The sequence below is a fragment of the Aquarana catesbeiana genome, linkage group LG09 (genome assembly GCF_042186555.1).
Source record: "Aquarana catesbeiana isolate 2022-GZ linkage group LG09, ASM4218655v1, whole genome shotgun sequence".
In the NCBI taxonomy this organism is placed as follows: Eukaryota; Metazoa; Chordata; class Amphibia; order Anura; family Ranidae; genus Aquarana; species Aquarana catesbeiana.
The window spans coordinates 78,669,452-78,689,094 of NC_133332.1; the positions used below are offsets into that span (position 1 = coordinate 78,669,452).

The following is a 19,643-nucleotide window of genomic DNA, read 5'->3' on the forward strand; positions in this document are numbered from 1 at the left end:
AGGTATCTCATTTATCAGTATTATTATTTGCTGCATTTTCACAAGATTTTTGGCTGGATTTTTATTCACTCATTATGTCACATTAGAAATTTCATACACTCTATTATGCATTTGGGTATGGCATCAGGAATGATTATTTGCATTAAGCACGTCACTATGTTATTTTAGTTTACACTATTTTACACGTAGAGATTATTGTGGATATCATTTTTTCTGGTTTGAAGCACGGTGTACTTATTTAATGGGAAAGTCGTACATTTAGAAATCTACACTGTATTTTGAGCTTCTTCTGCTGTTTGGAGTGGCCATAAGGTGTACTGATATACACCTATTTTCTAGTAGGAGGACTGTACGTTACTCAGTATTTTAATATTGGCGTCCTTGTCTCTGTAGATTTGTTCTGAAGGACAGAGTAGCGCCTATCCATCTGATCTCATTTTATGATCACTGATTGTTATATTTGATTTGGTTTCAGGCTGTTTGGTACCAGAGGATGGAGTAGCGCCACATATTTGTTTTCAAGTCTGGAAACACAACTCTTGGTATGGCATATCATCATACCCCACATTAAATCATGTGCTCTGGAAGACAAAACAAACGTGACCTAGAGATAGACAAAAATAAGTTTGGTCATGCTCTTCCTAAAGTTATTTCAATATTGTGCTAGCGAATAAGATAACAGTATTATATACTGAAGATTGTGTATTCTATTCTCAGATTCTTTGTTTGAAAAATGTACGTAAATCAAACATTTATTAACTATTTCATCATTAAAGGAATATCAGATGACCCTCACCTTCAGCTTCCGATCTTCCTTGTGGTTCTTGTCATTTATCTCATCACCCTGTGTGGTAACCTAACCATTCTTATTGCTTGCCGGGACTCCCAGCTCCATAAGCCAATGTACTTCTTCTTAGGAAACTTGTCTGTAGTAGACATCATGTGCACTACAGTGACGCTTCATAAGATACTCATGAATTTTATCACTGGTAACAAGGTGGTCTCCTTTGTGGCCTGCATGGCACAGATGTATATGTTTGGCTCCTTGCAGTGTGCTGAGCTGGTCATACTTACAGCTATGAGTTATGATAGATATGTGGCCATCTGTAAACCTCTGCATTATCACATTATTATGAATCCAAGAACATATGTTTTGTTGGCTGCTTTCTGCTGGTTGTTTGCATTTTTGGAAGTCCTTCCCCCAGTCGAAGTAGTATGCAGTTTTTCCTGCTATAAAACTTTTGAAGTCAACCACTTCTTTTGTGACATTGTCCGTTTGATGCAGATTTCTTGCAATGACACTAGACTATTGGAAATCCTGTTCTTAGCAGAAGGATTAGGTCCCATGATTGTCACCCCATTCCTTCTCACATGTGTTTCTTATGTTTTTATTATAGTTGCAATATTGAAGATTCCTTCTAGTACTGGTAGACAAAAGGCCTTTTACACATGTTCCTCCCACCTAACAGTTGTCACATTGCTGTACACTACATTATTTAGCCAATACCTGACACCAAACCTAAGCAACACCTTGGATGTCAAAAAAATGTTTGCTCTTTTTAACACAGCTTGTGTTCCGATGCTTAATCCACTGATCTATAGCTTGAAAAATAAAGAAGTCAAGGCAGCTCTCAGAAGAAGCAAAAGAAAAATCAAAATGGACCTTTAGGCCAGATTCACACCTAGGCATTTTTGGTGCTTTTTGCATTTTGCAGATTTGCACTACAGAACATGTACCATAGGAAACCATGTTAAATGGACTGTAGTGCAAATCTGCAAATTGCAAAAAGCACTAAAAATGCATAGGTGTGAATCCAGACTTAGTGTTTACAAAAACCTTGATTATGAGTGAAACTCTCCACAAACTGGAAATCTTTCCTACTCCTGGCACAGCTGTGACTGATCAGGTTCAACTTTTCAGCCAGCCTTCTGGTGTCATCTGCTGAGACCCTCAATATATGGTTTCTGCTTCTGCGCATTGACTTACAGCTATTTTATAATTATTATGCCGCGTATACACAAGCGGACTTTTCAACCGGATTGGTCCGACGGACCGAGTCCGGCAGACAATCCGATCATGCGTGGGCTTCATCGGACCTTCAGCGGACTTTTCCAGTCGAAAATCTGACGGACTTTAGATTTGAAACATGCTTCAAATCTTTCCGACGGACTTAAGTCCAGTTGAAAAATCCACTTGTCTGTATGCTAGTCCGACGGACGAAAACCCATGCTAGGGCAGCTATTGGCTACTGGCTATCAACTTCCTTAATAGTCCAGTCGTACGTCATCACATACGAATCCGTCGGACTTTGGTGTGATCGTGTGTAGGCAAGTCCGTTCGTTCAAAAGTCCATCGGAAGTCCGTCAAAAGTCAGTCGGAAAGTCCGTCGGAAAGTCCGTCGGAAAGTCCTTCAGACCAGTCCAGTCGAAAAGTCCACCCGTGTGTACGCGGCATAAGAGTTTCAAAATGAGCATCATTATCTTGTTTCATTGCATAGGCTGAAAAGATAAATTAATGAACTAATAGAAAATAGAAACATTTTCTCTAGAAGAATGTTTAAAATGTTTATCACAGTACACGAGGCCAGTCAGAGTACTGAATTACTAAGTTGTAAACCTTAATTGTGTCATATCTGCAAAGCTTAAAGAGTATACTCTGCCCAAACTTTTTTTGTTTCTGTTTTGAAAAGAATAGGGAAGGGTTGGAATCTCTGTTAGGGTTTTCCACTATTTGTGGCTCCATTGGAGAGATTTCCCCTCACTGTCCCAGTGACAACAATTTTAGCAAACAGGAAATATCGGAAAATATTTAAGAGCTTGTTTACACCAAGGAGCTGTGCTGATTGCACGGCCACTGGTGTGTGCTAGGAGACAGTGTTATTGGGCTGATCTTGGCACATTGCACTGTTCATTTTTTCATAGAAGTTTATTTGAAATATCAAGAGTGACATTTCCATACAGTATCATTCATAGTAGTGAAAAGGAAATGTGTTTTTCCCCTGAAATGAATTGTCTGTATTGCAAATCTTTAAAGCAGTTTTGGCCTTCTTTATACATTTGGTCTGGCACTCCTACTTTTGGTTTAAGCTTTGAGTGAGGTTCTTGGGTGCCCATTTGGAGAGTAGCTCTGGTTGATGTGAGCTGCCTAACCACAGCCAGTAAGGTTTTTGAATAATTGTCGTCCTTTCCTTTAATACTCTTTTGCCCTGTATACACAATAGGATTTTCCAATGGAAAATGTGTGATAGGACCTTGTTGTCGGAAATTCCGACTGTGTGTAGGCTCCATCACACATTTTCCATAGGAATTTCAGGCACACGAAGTTTGAGAGCTTGCTATAAAATTTTCCGACAGCAAAATCCGTTGTCGGAAATTACGATCGTGTACACAAATCCGACGCACAAAGTGCCACGCATGCTCAGAATAAATTAAGAGACGAAAGCTATTGGCTACTGCCCCGTTTATAGTCCCGACATACGTGTTTTACGTCACCGCGTTCAGAACGATGGGATTTTCCGACAACTTTGTGCGACCGTGTGTATGCAAGACAAGTTTGAGCCAACATCCGTCTGAATAAATCCATGGATTTTGTTGTCAGAATGTCCGATCAATGTCCCACCGTGTGTACAGGGCACTATATTAATAAGAATAAGTCCTAGTGGCTCTTGGATATATCCCCTTGAACATAGGAAACAAGGCATTTTGCCTTGTCCATGCATTTGGACTACACTGGAAATAGCTGCCAGCATAGCCTCAATGCATCTAATGTGAACAAGCCCTTACAGCAACACAGAAACAAATAAAAATGCTTGTTTTTTTGTTTTGCTGTTTATTAAATAGTTGAGGCGGTAGGGAAAGGCTAGGACACCTGCCAACTTTTTATTGCTGTTTGTGTCCATGTTTGGAAAAACTCTTGTCACCCTGACAGTAATGCCTCGTACACACGATTGGATTGTTGGCCAACAAACCCGTGGAATTTTGTCAAAAGGGCTTTGGCTCAAACTTGTCTTGCATATACACGGTCACACAAATGTTGGCCAACAATTACAAACGTAGTGACGTACAAGACGTACTGCGTGTTTTTTCAGCTCTTTTGTGCCACCCTTTGGCCTCCTTCTGCTAATTTCGTGTTAATAGAAGTTTGGTGAGTGTTGATTTACACTTTTCTTTTTCGCGTTTTTCATTTAGTGCTTTCCAGTTCATTTCTGACAGCCGTTTGTCAACCAGACATGTTGTGGAATCGGAGGAGATAACGTGTTATTTAATATTGACCTTGGAGTTATTGCTTTGACATTATTTTTATGGTTGAATAATGATTAGATTTAGTATATTTTCTATATTTTTGGATGCATAGAATGCACTTTTTGGTTAAGTTCTATTGGCAGATAGCATGTCTAATTTTTATTTTTTGTATTTTTTGCACAATGCACAATAAAAAAAATTGTGGAGAATAATACTTGGCTATGTGTTTTACTTCAAATGACAGTTTGGGAGTAGGCAGTTACATTTTAAAAAATACAATGTAAAATTGACAAGGGACACCAACATAGTTGTATCTTTGTTCTTAAAAACTAGGGGATAATGGTGTTGTGGTAACTTGCACAAAAAAAAAAAAAAAAAAAAAAAAACATAATAATATTATTCTTGATATCACTAGAAAAAAAAGCCTTTGAACAATTTGTTTGCAATAATTCCATCAGTATCACCAGCAATACAGCTTCATTATTATCCCATTAAAGAAGAAGAGAATTGTGCGCTGCATTTGGAGATTTCATAATTTGCCACGTCACAAATGTTCATTCTCCATTACAAACGCTAGTTTACAAGACCGAATGCTTCTGCTTCTGAGCATGCGTGTTTGTACAAGGAAAAACTAGTGACTAGCACAAGGCTGGCTCCCAGTGGCCATACATCATTGTCTAAATATTCAAACTTTGCTACACATTGTGGACAATTTCTCAGTCTCATATTTGGACTATTTTTCCCAGTGGGTGTCCTTATTGCTTGGTGGGCTTTGACGCCCTCAGTTGGCTCCCCTCCCTCTTTGGCACTGAGTCCACTCTTTGTGCATTATTTTTCCCCTGTCCCTGGAACCGTCTGGCTTTTTCTGCTCCTCTCTTACTAGCAGATTGGGCTGGCCTGACCTATCTGTGCATAGATCCTGACGGTGGTGTAGTATAACCTGTTTCTAGTGGGATGGTACTCTCTGAAACAGTTTCTGGATACTTATAACTGAGACTTATCTCTCTGCAAGACAGTAAGGTCTGTTCTCTTTATTTGCTGTCTGTAGAACCTTGACTGTATCCTGAAGAAGCCTTGAAACTGTGAAACGCGTAGATGCACAAGGGCTCACTGCATATTTGTATCAGTATACATGATTTTTAATTTTTCTGTATTGTTCTATTCATGTTGTGTATTTTTCAATAAATCTATTTATTCTATTTCTTCATTGTTTCCTATGCCTCTAAAGTCCGACCTAGGTCTACTGTTATAGTACACCTTTTTTCCTTGTTCATTCCCTCAATTTACGGATGTGGCTATGTGAGTGCGCTCCTTTTCTGTTCATGCGTGTTTGTACTTTGGACTTTTGTCCGACGGACTTGTGTACACATGATCGGAAAGTCCGACAACACACATTTGTTGGCGGAAAATTTGAAAACATGCTAGCCAACGTTTGTTGGCGGAAAGTCTGTCGTATTGTTCGCTAACAACCTCACATCCAGCATTTCTCGTCGGAAAGTCCAATCGTGTGTACAGGCCTTAAGTGAAAACCCAGCAAGGGTTCTAATCCTTCCCACCTCTATTCAAAACTAGAAAACTAGAAACTAGAAACTAGAAGCTTGCACTACAATCGACTTAGTTAATCAATATATGAGCTCACCTTAAATCAGAGTAAAACAATAGCATGTCACCAGCACTATGTTGCAAACATATACACTCATTTAATAATGCAATGTCACATTAGTCAAATTAGCTAACATTTCTGGGCCATGCAGGATCCCTTACTCAAAGTGACATAGTGGCAACTTGCAATGCAATGAAACGTATAAATACATAAGTGAACAATCAGAACCAAATGCCCACCCCCAGTGATGTCATAGTGACATAATCCTGCCCCCCCCTAAAAATGACAATGTTCCCCTTAAAAAATTAAATATATAAAGTGCAAATAAATATTCCATCTAAACAACGAAACAAGTGTGAAGGCTACTAAAAAACTAAAAATACCATGCGGTTGGGGAAGTAAATGGAGAATACAGAAATGGCATCATTGTTGCCTAGCAATCACATGCGGCACTGTGCTTGCCCGTCACTGGAAACAGTACAGGGAATCCCACCAACGTGCTGCCAAATACATGTGCATGTGAAGAAAAATGACCAAAATTGCAATTTCTATGGTCTGATAAGAATCAGTAACAACTCCCACTGTCTAAAAATTCTCATTTGTATTGTGAGCTGTCACTATATTGCCTTGTGAAAAGAACCCTGCACGGCCCTTGAAACATTTACTTATTTGACTAATGTGACATTGTACTAATAAAAGAATGTATATGTTTATACCATAGTGCTGATAACATCTCATTGTTTTACTGTGATTTACACAGCACCATCTGTTACAGTCACTACAATCACCTACAGTGCTGTGAAAAGTTTTTGCCCCTTCCTGATTTTTTATTTTTTGCATATTTGTCACACTTAAATGATTCAGTTCATCAAAAAAATAATGATTTTACACAAAGATAACCCGAGTAAATATAAAATACCGTGTTTAAATGATGATTTAATCTATTCAGGAAAAAAGCTGTCCAAACCTGCCTGGCCCTATGTGAAAAAGTAATTCCCCCCTAAACCTAATAACTGGATGTGCCACCCTTGGCGGAAACAACTGCAATCAAGCTTTTGTGATAACTAGGGATGAGCTTCGAGTTCGTGTCAAACTCATGTTCGACTCGAACATCGGCTGTTCGCCAGTTTGCCGAACAGAGAACAATTTGGGGTGTTCGCAGCAAATTCGAAAGCCGCGGAACACCCTTTAAAAGTCTATGGGAGAAATCAAAAGTGCTAATTTTAAAGGCTTATGTGCATGGTATTGTCATAAAAAGTGTTTGGGGACCTGGGTCCTACCCCAGGGGACATGGATCAATGCAAAAAAAAGTTTTTTTGGGAGCAGTGATTTTAATAATGCTTAAAGTGAAACAAAAAAAAGTGTAATATTCCTTTAAATTTTGTACCTGGGGAGGTGTCTCTAGTATGCCTGTAAAGGGGCGCATGTTTCCCGTGTTTAGAACAGTCTGAGAGCAAAATGACATTTCAAAGGAAAAAAAGTCATTTAAAACTACTCGCGGCTATTAATGAATTGTTGGTCCGACAATACACATACAAGTTAATTGATAAAAATGGCATGGGATTTCCCCACAGGGGAACCCCGAACCAAAATTTTTTAAAAAATGGCGTGGGGGTCCCCCTAAATTCCATGCCAGGCCCTTCAAGTCTGGTATGGATATTAAGGGGAACCCCGCACCAAAATTTTTTTTTAAATGGCATGGGGGTCCCCCTCAAAATCCATGCCAGACCCTTCAGGTCTGGTATGGATTTTAGGGGGAACCCCGTGCCAAAATTAAAAAAAAAATGGCCGGCCATAACAACGACTCATCTAGGAGGTCATAAAAGAACCCAGAACAACATATAAAGAACTGCACGCAACCTGGCAGGCTGCAGGAAAAGAGGGGGGACAAGAGAGCGCCCCCCCTCCTGAACTGTATCAGACCACATGCCCTCAACATTGGGAGGGTGCTGTGGGGTAGCGGCCCCCCAAAACACCTTGTCCCCATGTTGATGAGGACAAGGGCCTCATCCCCACAACTCTTGGCCGGTGGTTGTGGGGGTCTGCAGGTGGGGGGCTTATCGGAATTTGGAAGCCCCCTTTAACCTCCTTGGCAGTATGATTATTTCAGATTTTTGCATCTCAAAGCGGTACAATTATTTTGCATAGAAATTTGGCGTTTTATATTGTAGGTCTGTAATTCTTAGCAATAACACACTTATATCTGTCCACCAAGAGTCTAGTATGATGAAGTTTGAAACACAAAATCATAAATTATAATATAATAAATAAATATAAATAAATAAAAAAAAAAATAATATAATAATAATAAAATACATTTCCCCACGATTCACTATCACTCAATTCTGCAAGTGTTCTAATTTACTATCACTGTTTTCTAGCTGGTCTAAAGCCACTTTTGACGTAAAGGGACACTTTTTGCTTGCTTTGGACAATCTCAAGTTTCCAGGCAGAAAGAACAGTATATATAATATAAAACTGCATGCAGGGCATGGGCAAAAGTAGTGGGGACAAAAGGGAAGTGAAATGATTTCATACAGTGCTGTAATCTGTAATTACAGTACTGTATGTGCTATGAATTTTACATTTTTTTAATTTGCTTACCCCCTGTGTGAAATGGTAATGGGGTACAAAACTACCCCTACCATTTCACAAAAAAAAAAAGTGTCAAAAATGTTAAACCCCGCCCCCTTCTGACACACGGGGACTTGACAGGGACTTCATTATGGGTTTCCCCATGATGTCAGAGGGGGCGGGGTCACCCGTTACGTAACTGGGTGACCATGCCCCCTCTGACATCACGGGGAAACCCATAGGGAAGTCCCCGTCATGTCCCTGTGCATCAGTGGGGGGCAAGGTCACCGGGTGGCCCCGCTCTCCATTATTTAAGAAGTGTCAGAAGACGAGAAGCGGAGCAGCCCGAGAATGAAGAAGGGAGAAGACGCTGCGGAGGAAGATGCCGGACGAGAACACCGGAGCAAGAAGCAGAGGATCGGAGGAAGAACCAGAGGAAGAAAAAGATGGAGGAAGAAACCGTAGGAAGATAGAAGAAAGAAGACCCGAAGAAGATGAAAAGAAGAAGACTTTAAATAAAGGAATTGTCAAAAAATGTCTCTTGTCATTTTTAACATTTATGACACTTTTTTTGTGAAATGGTAGGGGTACTTTTGTACCCCATTACCATTTCACACGGGGGCGGGATCTGGGGGTCCCCTTGTTAAAGGGGGCTTCCAGATTCCGATAATCCCCCCGCCCGCAGACCCCCACAACTATTGGCTAAGGGTTGTGGGGATGAGGCCCTTGTCCTCATCAACATGGGGACAAGGTGCTTTGGGGGGCCGCTACCCCAAAGCACCCTCCCAATGTTGCGGGTATATGGCCTGGTACGGTTCAGTAGGGGGGAGCTCTCTCGCCCCCCCTCTTTCCTGCAGCCTGCCAGGTTGCGTGTTTGGATAAGGGTCTGGTATGGATTTTTGGGGGGACCCCATGCCATTTTTTTGTAATTTTGGCACGGGGTTCCCCTTAAAATTCATACCAGACCTGAAGGATCTGGTATGGATTTGGAGGGGGACCCCCACGCCATTTTTTAAAAAATTTTGGCGCGGGGTTCCCCTTAATATCCATACCAGACCTGAAGGGCCTGGTATGGAATTTAGGGGGACCCCCACGCCATTTTTTTTTAAATTTTGGTTTGGGTTTCCCCTGTGGGGAAATCCCATGCCGTTTTTATCAATGAACTTTAATGTGTATTCCCGGACCGACAGTTCATTAATAGCTGCGAGTAGTTTTAAATGACTTTTTTTCCTTTGAAATGTCATTTTGCTCTCAGAATGTTCTAAACATGGGAAACATGCGCCCCTTTACAGGCATACTATAGACACCCCCCAGGTAAGAAATTTAAAGGAATATTACACTTTTATTGTTTCACTTTAGGCATCATTAAAATCACTGCTCCCGAAAAAACGGCCGTTTTTAAAACTTTTTTTGCATTGATCCATGTCCCCTGGGGCAGGACCCAGGTCCCTAAACACTTTTTATGACAATAACTTGCATATAAGCCTTTAAAATTAGCACTTTTGATTATTCATGTTCGAGTCCCATAGACTTTAACGGTGTTCGCGTGTTCGAAGAAATTTTTTTGCCTCTTCGCATGTTCTGCCGGTCATTGCCCACAACAGTGCCAATAACAGTGTACTGTTGTGGGCACTGACAGGCGTTTATTATGGTGACAGGCTAGCAGGTGTTGGGCACTGATTGGCAGCTGATGGGCACCTTTTAATGGGGGTTGTGCTGATAATCAATGTGCTGATTTCCCAGCACAGACCCCCCCTCCTTTGACAGGGAGAGCCACTGATCAGCTCTCCCTGTCAGTGTGAACCGAGGAAAGACGTTTACTGGCACTTCCTGGTTCATGCAATGATCAGCTGTGATTGGTCACAGCTGATCATGTGGTAAGAAGCCTCTGTCAAAGGCTCCATACCACAATCAGAGTTGCAGTGTGTCAGACTGACACACAGCACCTCCGATCGCCGCGCTGCATGCCCCCGCAGGCGTGCACCAGCTGTGTTATCCTGATCACATCATATGACGTCCGGTCAGGGTATCACAACCACTTTGCCACTGTCATTCGGCTATATGGCAGGTGGCAAGTGGTTAAATATAGTACCTGGGGGGTCCCCTTAGTCTGCCTGTAAATCTGTACATAAACTGCAAAACTGACATACAGTATCTCACAAAAGTGAGTACACCCCTCACATTTTTGTAAATATTTTATTATATCTTTTCATGTGACAACACTGAAGAAATGACACTTTGCTACAATGTAAAGTAGTGAGTGTGCAGCTTGTATAACAGTGTACATTTGCTGTCCCCTCAAAATAACTCAACACACATCCATTAATGTCTGGCAACAAAAGTGAGTACACCCCTAAGTGAAAATGTCCAAATTTGGCCCAAAGTGTCAATATTTTGTGTGGCCCATTATTTTCTAGCACTGCCTTAACTCTCTTGGGCATGGAGTTCACCAGAGCTTCACAGGTTGCCACTGGAGTCCTCTTTCATGCCTCCATGACGATATCACGGAGCTGGTGGAGGTTAGAGACCTTGCGCTCCTCCACCTTCCGTTTGAGGATGCCCCACAGATGCTTAATAAGGCTTTGGTCTGGAGACATGCTTGGCCAGTCCATCACCTTCACCCTCAGCTCTTTTAGCTACTGCCATGCGGCCCAGTCTCCGAAGGGAGGGGATCATGCTCTGCTTCAGTATGTCACAGAACATGTTGGCATTAATGGTTCCCTCAATGAACTGTAGCTCCTCAGTTCCGGCAGCACCCATGCAGCCCCAGACCATGACACTCCCACCACCATGCTTGCCTGTAGGCAAAACACACTTGTCTTTGTACTCCTCACCTGGTTGCTGCCACGCACGCTTGACACCATCTGAACCAAATAAGTTTATCTTGGTATCATCAGACCACAGGACATAGTTCCAGTTTTCCATGACCTTAGTCTGCTTGTCTTCAGCAAACTGTGGGCTTTCTTGTGCATCATCTTTAGAAGAGACTTCCTTCTAGGACGACAGCCATGCAGACCAATTTGATGCAGTGTGCGGCGTATATGGTCTGAGCACTGACAGGCTGACCCCCCCACCCCTTCCACCTCTGCAACAATGCTGGCAGCACTCATACGTCTATTTCCTAAAGATAACCTCTGGATATGACGCTGAGCATGTGCACTCAACTTTGGTGGACCATGGCGAGGCCTGTTCTAAGTGGAAACTGTCCTGTTAAACCGCTGTATGGTCTTGTCCACTGTGCTGCAGCTCAGTTTCAGGGTCTTGGCAATCTTCTTATAGCCAAGGCCATCTTTATGTAGCGCAACAATTCAGAGAGTTCTTTGCCATGAGGTGCCATGTTGAACTTCCAGTAACTAGTATGAGAGAGTGAGAGCGATAACACCAAATTGAACACACCTGCTCCCTATTCACACCTGAGATCTTGTAACACTAACGAGTCACATGACACCGGGGAGGTGCTCTAAAGAACTAAAATACTATGGGGAATTATCCAATCTAAAGATCAGTTTATCAAAATATGAGATCTTAAATATTACAGTTCCCTCCAAAGACCAACAAACACTACAATCTTAATTTTTTTTTAAATGGCAAACTAAGGAACTCAAATATTTAGAGATAAAATTAACACAATTAACAACCACCCTTAACTCTTAAATTTTAAGTATTTGTCACTATTCAAGTCTATTAAAAATTACAGTACCTAAATTGTCTTCCAGCCAAGTCTCTCTCTTGGGTAGGAAGATGAATGTTAAAAAAAAAAAAAAAAAAAAAAAATGTAACCTAAAATATTGTAAAAAATCCTATTGCTCCTGATTCACTTACCCCAGGTCTTCTGTAAATTACTAAGATCCCTCATCTTAAAGTTTGTGTGGCAACTTAAATGTCTCAGAATACCTTATGCTTCACTAACTAAATCTAAAACAAAGGGTGGCCTAGTTTTGCCCGATTTCAAAAGTTATTGCCAAGCAGTTATTATTTTATACATTATTGACTGAATTCATGGTGCCTCACTTAAAAGTTGAATAATGTTGGATATGTTACAGGGGAATGCTTTTTAAGACAAAATGATCTGGATTCTACAATGTTTTTGAACACTCTCTAAGGAATGTGCCTGCTTTTACTTTAAACGCACTCAAAACTTAGGACTTGGTGCACAGACAATTTTGCTGGCCTTATAACTCACTCTTATTGCCTCTCACTGGCATTAACTACTTTTTCCAAGGTAAAGATGGTCCCTCTTTTTTGCACTGGACCAAAGATAAAACATTGAAATTGCAAGATGTTTTAAATAGTCATTCTGTTGTTCACTTTAAGAGCAACAACACAAATGGGGATCATTCCCCCTGGGCACTTGGAAATATTGTCAGTTACATAATTTTTCAACATCCCTATCTCAACTATTGCAGACAGATCTACTTCATTTAGAGACACTGCTTAACTCTCACGTCATCCCAACCCACTGCATCTCCAAAATGTGTAATATACTGTACTTACCTGGCTGAAAGTAAAATACTGTAATACTTAGGTAAATGGGAACAAAAGTGCAATACAAATTGCCATATATAATAAAGAGTAAACATTTTTTAATTATCATATACTTATTCCACATCCTCTAAAATTGCTGCTTTGAACTTCAAAGTTTTGGCAAGGTGGTATATAACCCCATCAAGGGCTCATGCTTTCCAATCGGATATTTCACCTCTACATTGATGGGGATGCAATTCTCAGGGAACATTTGCTCACATTAGGTGATGGTGGGACACCCCCAAATTCAACTGTTTTAGAAGGAAATTACCAATAACATCCAGGCTATAAGTGGCATATGTCTACAGCTGCATCCATGGACACTCTTATTCCATAATACAGCTACCTTCATAGCACTGTATAAAAAAAGTCACTTATTCCTCATTACTGCATGCAGCTAAAGGGCTTATTCCAAGATACTGGCACACACAGGACATTCCAATTATAATAGATTGAATTACTAAGGTAGGCCATATTTTCTCTATGGAAGAAGTACTTTATTCTTAGAGGATTCCTATCACAAATTTAATGACATATGGGATGATTGACTGATTGTGTTGAGAAGTGTGTTGGTTTCAACCTTTTGATGTGCTACATCCTCAGCAATATAGAAAGCTTTTACTGAGCCCTCTTGGAATTTAATTTGGATGACATGCCACTCTAATATTTCCATGGAAGAAGTGGATGATTTAACATATTGTTTGTTTGCTATTCTACAGGTGTCCTAGTGATTGGAGACCATTTTACTGACAGAGTAAGGACCTGCTGCTATTCTGAGTACCACCACTATTGTTATGCGATGATTAAGTCTTTATTTATACAGTATATTTGATACAAGTTTTTTTTGATTTAGATTGTTGAATGTATTTATTTATGTTTTGAAGATAATTGTTATTATTATTATTCAGGATTTATATAACGCCAACAGTTTGTGCAGCGCCTATTTTTTGTATCTTGGGTTTTAGTAGTTATACCTTTGTTTTTACCTTGTTTTTGTGTGTCTTTATACTTTCTATGTAATAGAATTTATTTGTTATATAGTTGGCAGCATAAGAGTCAGATATTTTTCTTTTTCATTATTGTTTTCTATAAATATATATCAGAATTTCTGTGGAAGCCGTATAAAAGTAGATATTTTTACAGAAATTGTGCATTATAGTGGTCCACTAATTGATTTTACATTTTGTTTCTGATGCCAATGAAATTGTCTCTCAAAGGATAAATTCTACCTTTTGTTTAGAATGCAACAAGTCCTAATTACAAATCAAATTGCTCTCAAGAGACCAAAAAACAGCAAGGATTGTTACTTCAGGCTATATATACTCACACATATACTAGGAGCTGTATCTTACAGGAGAATTTCATGTACCATACCTGCTCAGAAGTGATCCCTGTTATCTCATTTGTAAAAGGACTCATTGGAAAAGCAATTTCACTTAACAACACATTTTTTCATAAAGGAAAGGCCCCAATTAAGATACAAATCAGCAGTTCTACTATAACATCATCTTACACAGTATGTATATATGTATGTATGTATACATGTAGTTATGTATTTGTTGTTTTATTTATATATTTGAAACTAAGTTATAGGTACACACTGATTTTCACTTAAGAAAGTCTCTAAAAGTTTTACAGATGGAAAAGACTTTTGAATTGCATTTTGTCCAATGCCTAGTTTGTCCTCAAAATACATAAAAATGTTCTCATAACTCTATGCCCAAAACTTTGTTGGCTAAAATGTTTTGTTTTCTTTTAGCGCATCCAAAAAAAGCTGGCATTGGTAAGTAGCTATCCATGTTTAAAGCAGCCAATGCAGCACATGCTGACCATATCGCAAGTGATTGCAGAGCTGCACGAATGTGCAGAGGTGTAACAAAATGTCTCAGGACCAGAAAGCAAAATCCGTAGGGGAGCATGATATCCAAACAAATTTGTGGGTCATTTTCAGTACACTGGCTGTATGTTTTTTATAGAATGGGGTATAAAAATGCATGCTTTCTATGTTTGAATTTGAAAGCAAATGTAGGTACATGTATATGGTTTTTAGTGTGTTTTAAAGCATTGTTTTTTCTTTGTTTGTGTTTTCTGTAGGCATTTTCCAGAAAGTGGGATACAGTACTTTCTATTTTCTGTATGAAGCTGCATATGGTAAAAAGCAAATAAAGTGCATAGAATGTGAGTTATCAAGTCATTATTTGATGTTAAAGAAAATGTGCTTACTGCAACCTGCAAGTAAAGTGTAGCAAGCAGGATTTTTCATAAATTTAAAACTGCAAGCATGGTGATATAAAAAGAAAAAAAATGTAAACCCAACATTTCATATTCCTGATATGTGTCTGCTGTACCATGTACTTGTATGAAAAGGTATCCCGTTCTCTTTGTTTTGCTTTCTTCTTTGTGTGAAATCCTTGGTGTTCCTGCCAATCACTTTATAAACAATAATGCAGATGCCATCGCCATGGGGTTTATGTGCAGGTTTTGTGAAATCAACCGACAGTTCAGAACAGTGAACTGTAGGTTGGTACCTTAGTCCCTTAATAACCAGCAAGTGACTAAGGGGCCTTAGTCCCTTAATAACCAGCAAGTGTCCAGTTCCACCATTAGCATCCCTTCCTGTAAAATTACTGATAGGCTAAATCCCACACTAGAGTCTTTAGGTCTGGGAAGCATCCTTATTAGAGACTGGTACCTCCATATAGGCCCATTTGGTCAGACAAGATGGCCCCCTCTCCTTTTCTGATGGACCTTACAGCTCTTTTGGACCCCTATATAGATGTAAAGGTTTACAGAGGTTAAAGGCTAAGTTCACCTTTTGGAGCTTGTTACTATAGGTGGCTCCTTCCATGTGTGGCTTCTTGTGCAGCCTGTCAGAAGCTACATACAAAGCGGCCAGTTTAAATACAAGCTGGCACACTCTGTTTGCAGCAGACTGAGAGGATGAGCTCACGGTGCCTCTCACTTCTTGTCAGAAGCACTGAGCTCAATGGACAGCTTGGAGCCTTGGACCAATGGTAAAGCACTATTGGAACAAGCTGTCCAATAAAAATGCTGCAGTGGAGGCTGTCCTCTTACTGCAGTGTCATATAAGAGGCATGTGTCTAAAAGACATATGCTGCCTTCCAGCCCAGCCCTCTTAACTACAAGGAAAAAGCATGGGTTTATGGGTATAAGATTTACCCATAATCACATGTTTTTCTCACTCAGTTAAGAGGAAGAATGAAAATATGCTGCCTGCTAAAAAGGTACTGTTTTAATCAAGCTAAATCATATATTATTATGCTATATGTTATAACATAATAATTTATTATTTAGCTATTTACTGTGAAATTACTGGCTTGAAGTTATAAGTTCAAACATCAGTAATTTGTCCATTAGGCCACCTGCTTGAGTACAGATTTTTAAAATATAGTAAATTACCTTAAAAACAATATATAATAATTATTTGTATATTACTTATGGTAATTAACCACTTGCCACCCAGGCCAATTCTGACTTCGCTAAAAATCCCAGTCACAGAGAGAGCTCCCAAACAGTCTCATGACGGGCCAGGGACATGAGACTGTTTGGGAGCTCTCTCTGTGACTGATAGTCCTGCTGTGCTGTATCTACCTGCAGCATAAGACTTCACAGACCTCCCTACAGCCTTCCCCCCTTTTCATCGGTCTGTATACTCTCTAACTTACAAATTTAGATCCTTCTCATTTTTGGGCCCCAGTGTATGTGTCAGCTTACCGCCGGTCTGTTAATCGGACTCCGGCGGGGCTGTTGGATGTAAGGAAGGGGTTTTACCGTTTTCTTCCCCTTCCTCTATGTCAGTTTTTTCTACTCCACTTCATACTGACCGTTGCCCAGTGGACGTGGCCCTTGGGGGACCTCTCGCCTCAGTCTGTTCTTCAATTTTTTTAAAGTTTATTTGGAGGCGTCTATGTACTGTTTTGTCATTATGATACTATATACTTCCTTGAAAAACCCTGATGAAGGAGACTACGGTTCATCTCTGAAACGCTGTGGGTTTAGGATTTCTGTATCATGTCTATTCTGCCAAACATTTGTACATCATAATGCATCCATTTGTACTTGTCTATTTTTTAATTACTATGTACTTTTTTGTCTTTATATAATACAAATTATACACTTTTTTACTATATCTGTGCTATGGCATTGCCTTTAAAAACCCACCCCTAGGGGGCTCCTCCATTTCCATATTTACTTGGGATGTGGCACACCGTCTCTGGTAGTAGCCATGTTTGGATATTCATGTTTCATTTATACAGTAATCAGTGCATTTTTATAGCACTGATCGCTGTGTAAATGTGAATGGTCCCAAAATAGTGTCAAAAGTGTCCGATATGTCCGCTGCAAAGTCACGATAAAAATCGCAGATCGCTGCCATTAATAGTAAAAAAAAAAAAATAATAATAAAAATGCCATAACTCTATCTCCTATTTTGTAGGCGCTATAACTTTTGCGCAAACCAATCAATATATGCTTATTGCAATTTTTTACCAAAAATATGTAGAAGAATACATATCGGCCTAAACTGAGAAAGTTTTTTTTTTTTTTTAAATGGGATATTTATTATAGCAAAAAGTAAAAAATATTGTGTTTTTTTTCAAACCTGCCGCTCTTCTTTTGTTTATAGCACAAAACATCTTACAAATACCACCAAAAGAAAGCTCTATTTGTGGGGAAAAAATATAATCATATGGGTACAGTGTTGCATGAGCGCGCAATTGTCATTCAAACTGTTATAGCACTGAAAACTGAGAATTGGCCTAGGCAGGAAGGGGGTGAAAAGGCCCTGTATTGAAGTGATTAAAGTGGAACTCCAAGTAGATATTTAAAAAAAAAAAAAAACATTATATGCTCTATATTCATTAATGCATCATCAAATGTGTTTTCTTTTGATTGCAAGCAGTATATAAGTTACAGAATTTGACCTGAAATCCATTTTACAGCAGATGTCAGACTGGGAGAGAGAAAAGTAGGACAAGGAGCCAATCAGTTGTGTTGCAGTAACAAGGAACATGCTGTTAGGAATAAGGAGAAGAGGGACAGAGTAATAAATTCACCAGTCTGTTGCTTCTTCTTTCACTGTCAAATCAAAGGATAGGTTGAGTATTACTAAACTGCAACTGCTGTGGTGTGTTGAGGTTATAGGTAAATCTCAGGACTGGATGAACAGAAATACAAATCTTTTGCCAGGTGTGACAACTTTCTAATCTTGTCTTTTGTTTGTGTATTTAGCTGTTTCCCTGGCATTCAGCTTTAAAATTACACCAACCCTGTACAGGTATCATGTTTTGATTGTTTTTTTGTTTTTTCAGGTTTCAAACTTTTGTCTGAAAAATGTATGTAAATCACACATTTATAGACTATTTCATCATTAAAGGTATATCAGATGACCCACACCTTCAGATTCTCATCTTCTCTGTGGTCCTCATCATTTATCTGATCACTCTATGTGGTAACTTAACCATTCTTGTTGCTTGCCGAGACCCCCAGCTTCATACACCCATGTATTTCTTCCTTGGAAACTTGTCTCTAGTAGACATCTCTTGTACTACAGTGTCTCAGCACAGGATCTTCACCCATTTTATCACTGGTAACAAGATGGTATCCTTTTTTACCTGCATGGCAGAGACCTATATGTTTGGTTCATTACAGATTCTTGAGCTGGTTATACTGACAGCCATGAGTTATGATCGATATGTGGCCATCTGTAAACCTTTGCATTATCACATTATTATGAATCCAAGAACGTGTGTTTTGTTGGCTGCTTTCTGTTGGCTGTTTGCGTTTATGGAAGTCCTTCCGCCAGTCAGTGTAGTATACAGCTTTTCTTGCTACACAACTAATGAAATCAACCACTTCTTTTGTGATATTGTCCCTATGACCAAGATTACTTGCAATGACACTAGACTTGTGGAAACCCTATTCTTCATAGAAGTCTTGGGTCCTATGATGTTTATTCCATTTCTCCTCACATTTGCTTCTTATGTTTTTATAATAGCTTCCATATTGAAGATCCGCTCTAGTTCTGGCCGACTTAAGGCCTTCTACACATGTTCCTCCCACCTCACAGTGGTAATACTGCTGTACACTATGCTATTCAGTCAATATCTGTCACCAAACCTAGGTAGAAACTTGGATGCCACAAAGGTTTTTTCTCTGTTTAACACGGCTGCTGTGCCAATGCTTAATCCTCTGATTTATAGTTTGAAAAATAAAGATGTCAAGGCAGCTCTCATGAGAATCAAAGGGCAGAACAAAAGGAAGCATGCAACATTTGTAAATGTTTAAAAAGCTTTTCGTTATGAGTGAAGTGGGACGGGTTGAAAAAAAATTCTCACTAAAGGTGCTCATAGACAATGACTTGAAGCTACTGCACTGTGGTGTATCAAAAAACATCAGAGTATTATTATCATGATATTTCAGAGGGAATATGAAAGCTTCTGAAGGCATTCTATATATATATATAATTACTATTGCATACCCACATTTCAAAATGTAGGTATGCATATCCTTATTTACTTTTTCTCTATAAAATGTAATCATTATTGATTTAACAGATAGAGCAGATAGATTGATAGACAAATAGATAATAGAATAATTTATTTTAGGATAATGGATGAATTCTATATTAGACTCAGTGTACCAATGACCAAACAGAATTATGAATTACCAATGTGCCATA

At 39.4% G+C, this 19,643-nt stretch overlaps 2 protein-coding genes across 2 annotated transcripts; both read left to right on the forward strand.

Annotated features, from left to right (window-relative positions):
* Window positions 1-733: 733 nt before the first annotated feature.
* Window positions 734-1,669, forward strand: LOC141107199 (olfactory receptor 6C3-like). The gene has a single exon (XM_073597938.1). The coding sequence runs from the start codon at window positions 734-736 to the stop codon at window positions 1,667-1,669; it is 936 nt and encodes a 311-aa protein (XP_073454039.1).
* Window positions 1,670-18,295: 16,626 nt separating this feature from the next.
* On the forward strand, window positions 18,296-19,249 carry LOC141108946 (olfactory receptor 5AR1-like). Its single transcript, XM_073600907.1, has one exon. It carries the CDS (start codon window positions 18,296-18,298, stop codon window positions 19,247-19,249), a length of 954 nt encoding a protein of 317 aa, XP_073457008.1.
* Window positions 19,250-19,643: the final 394 nt, after the last annotated feature.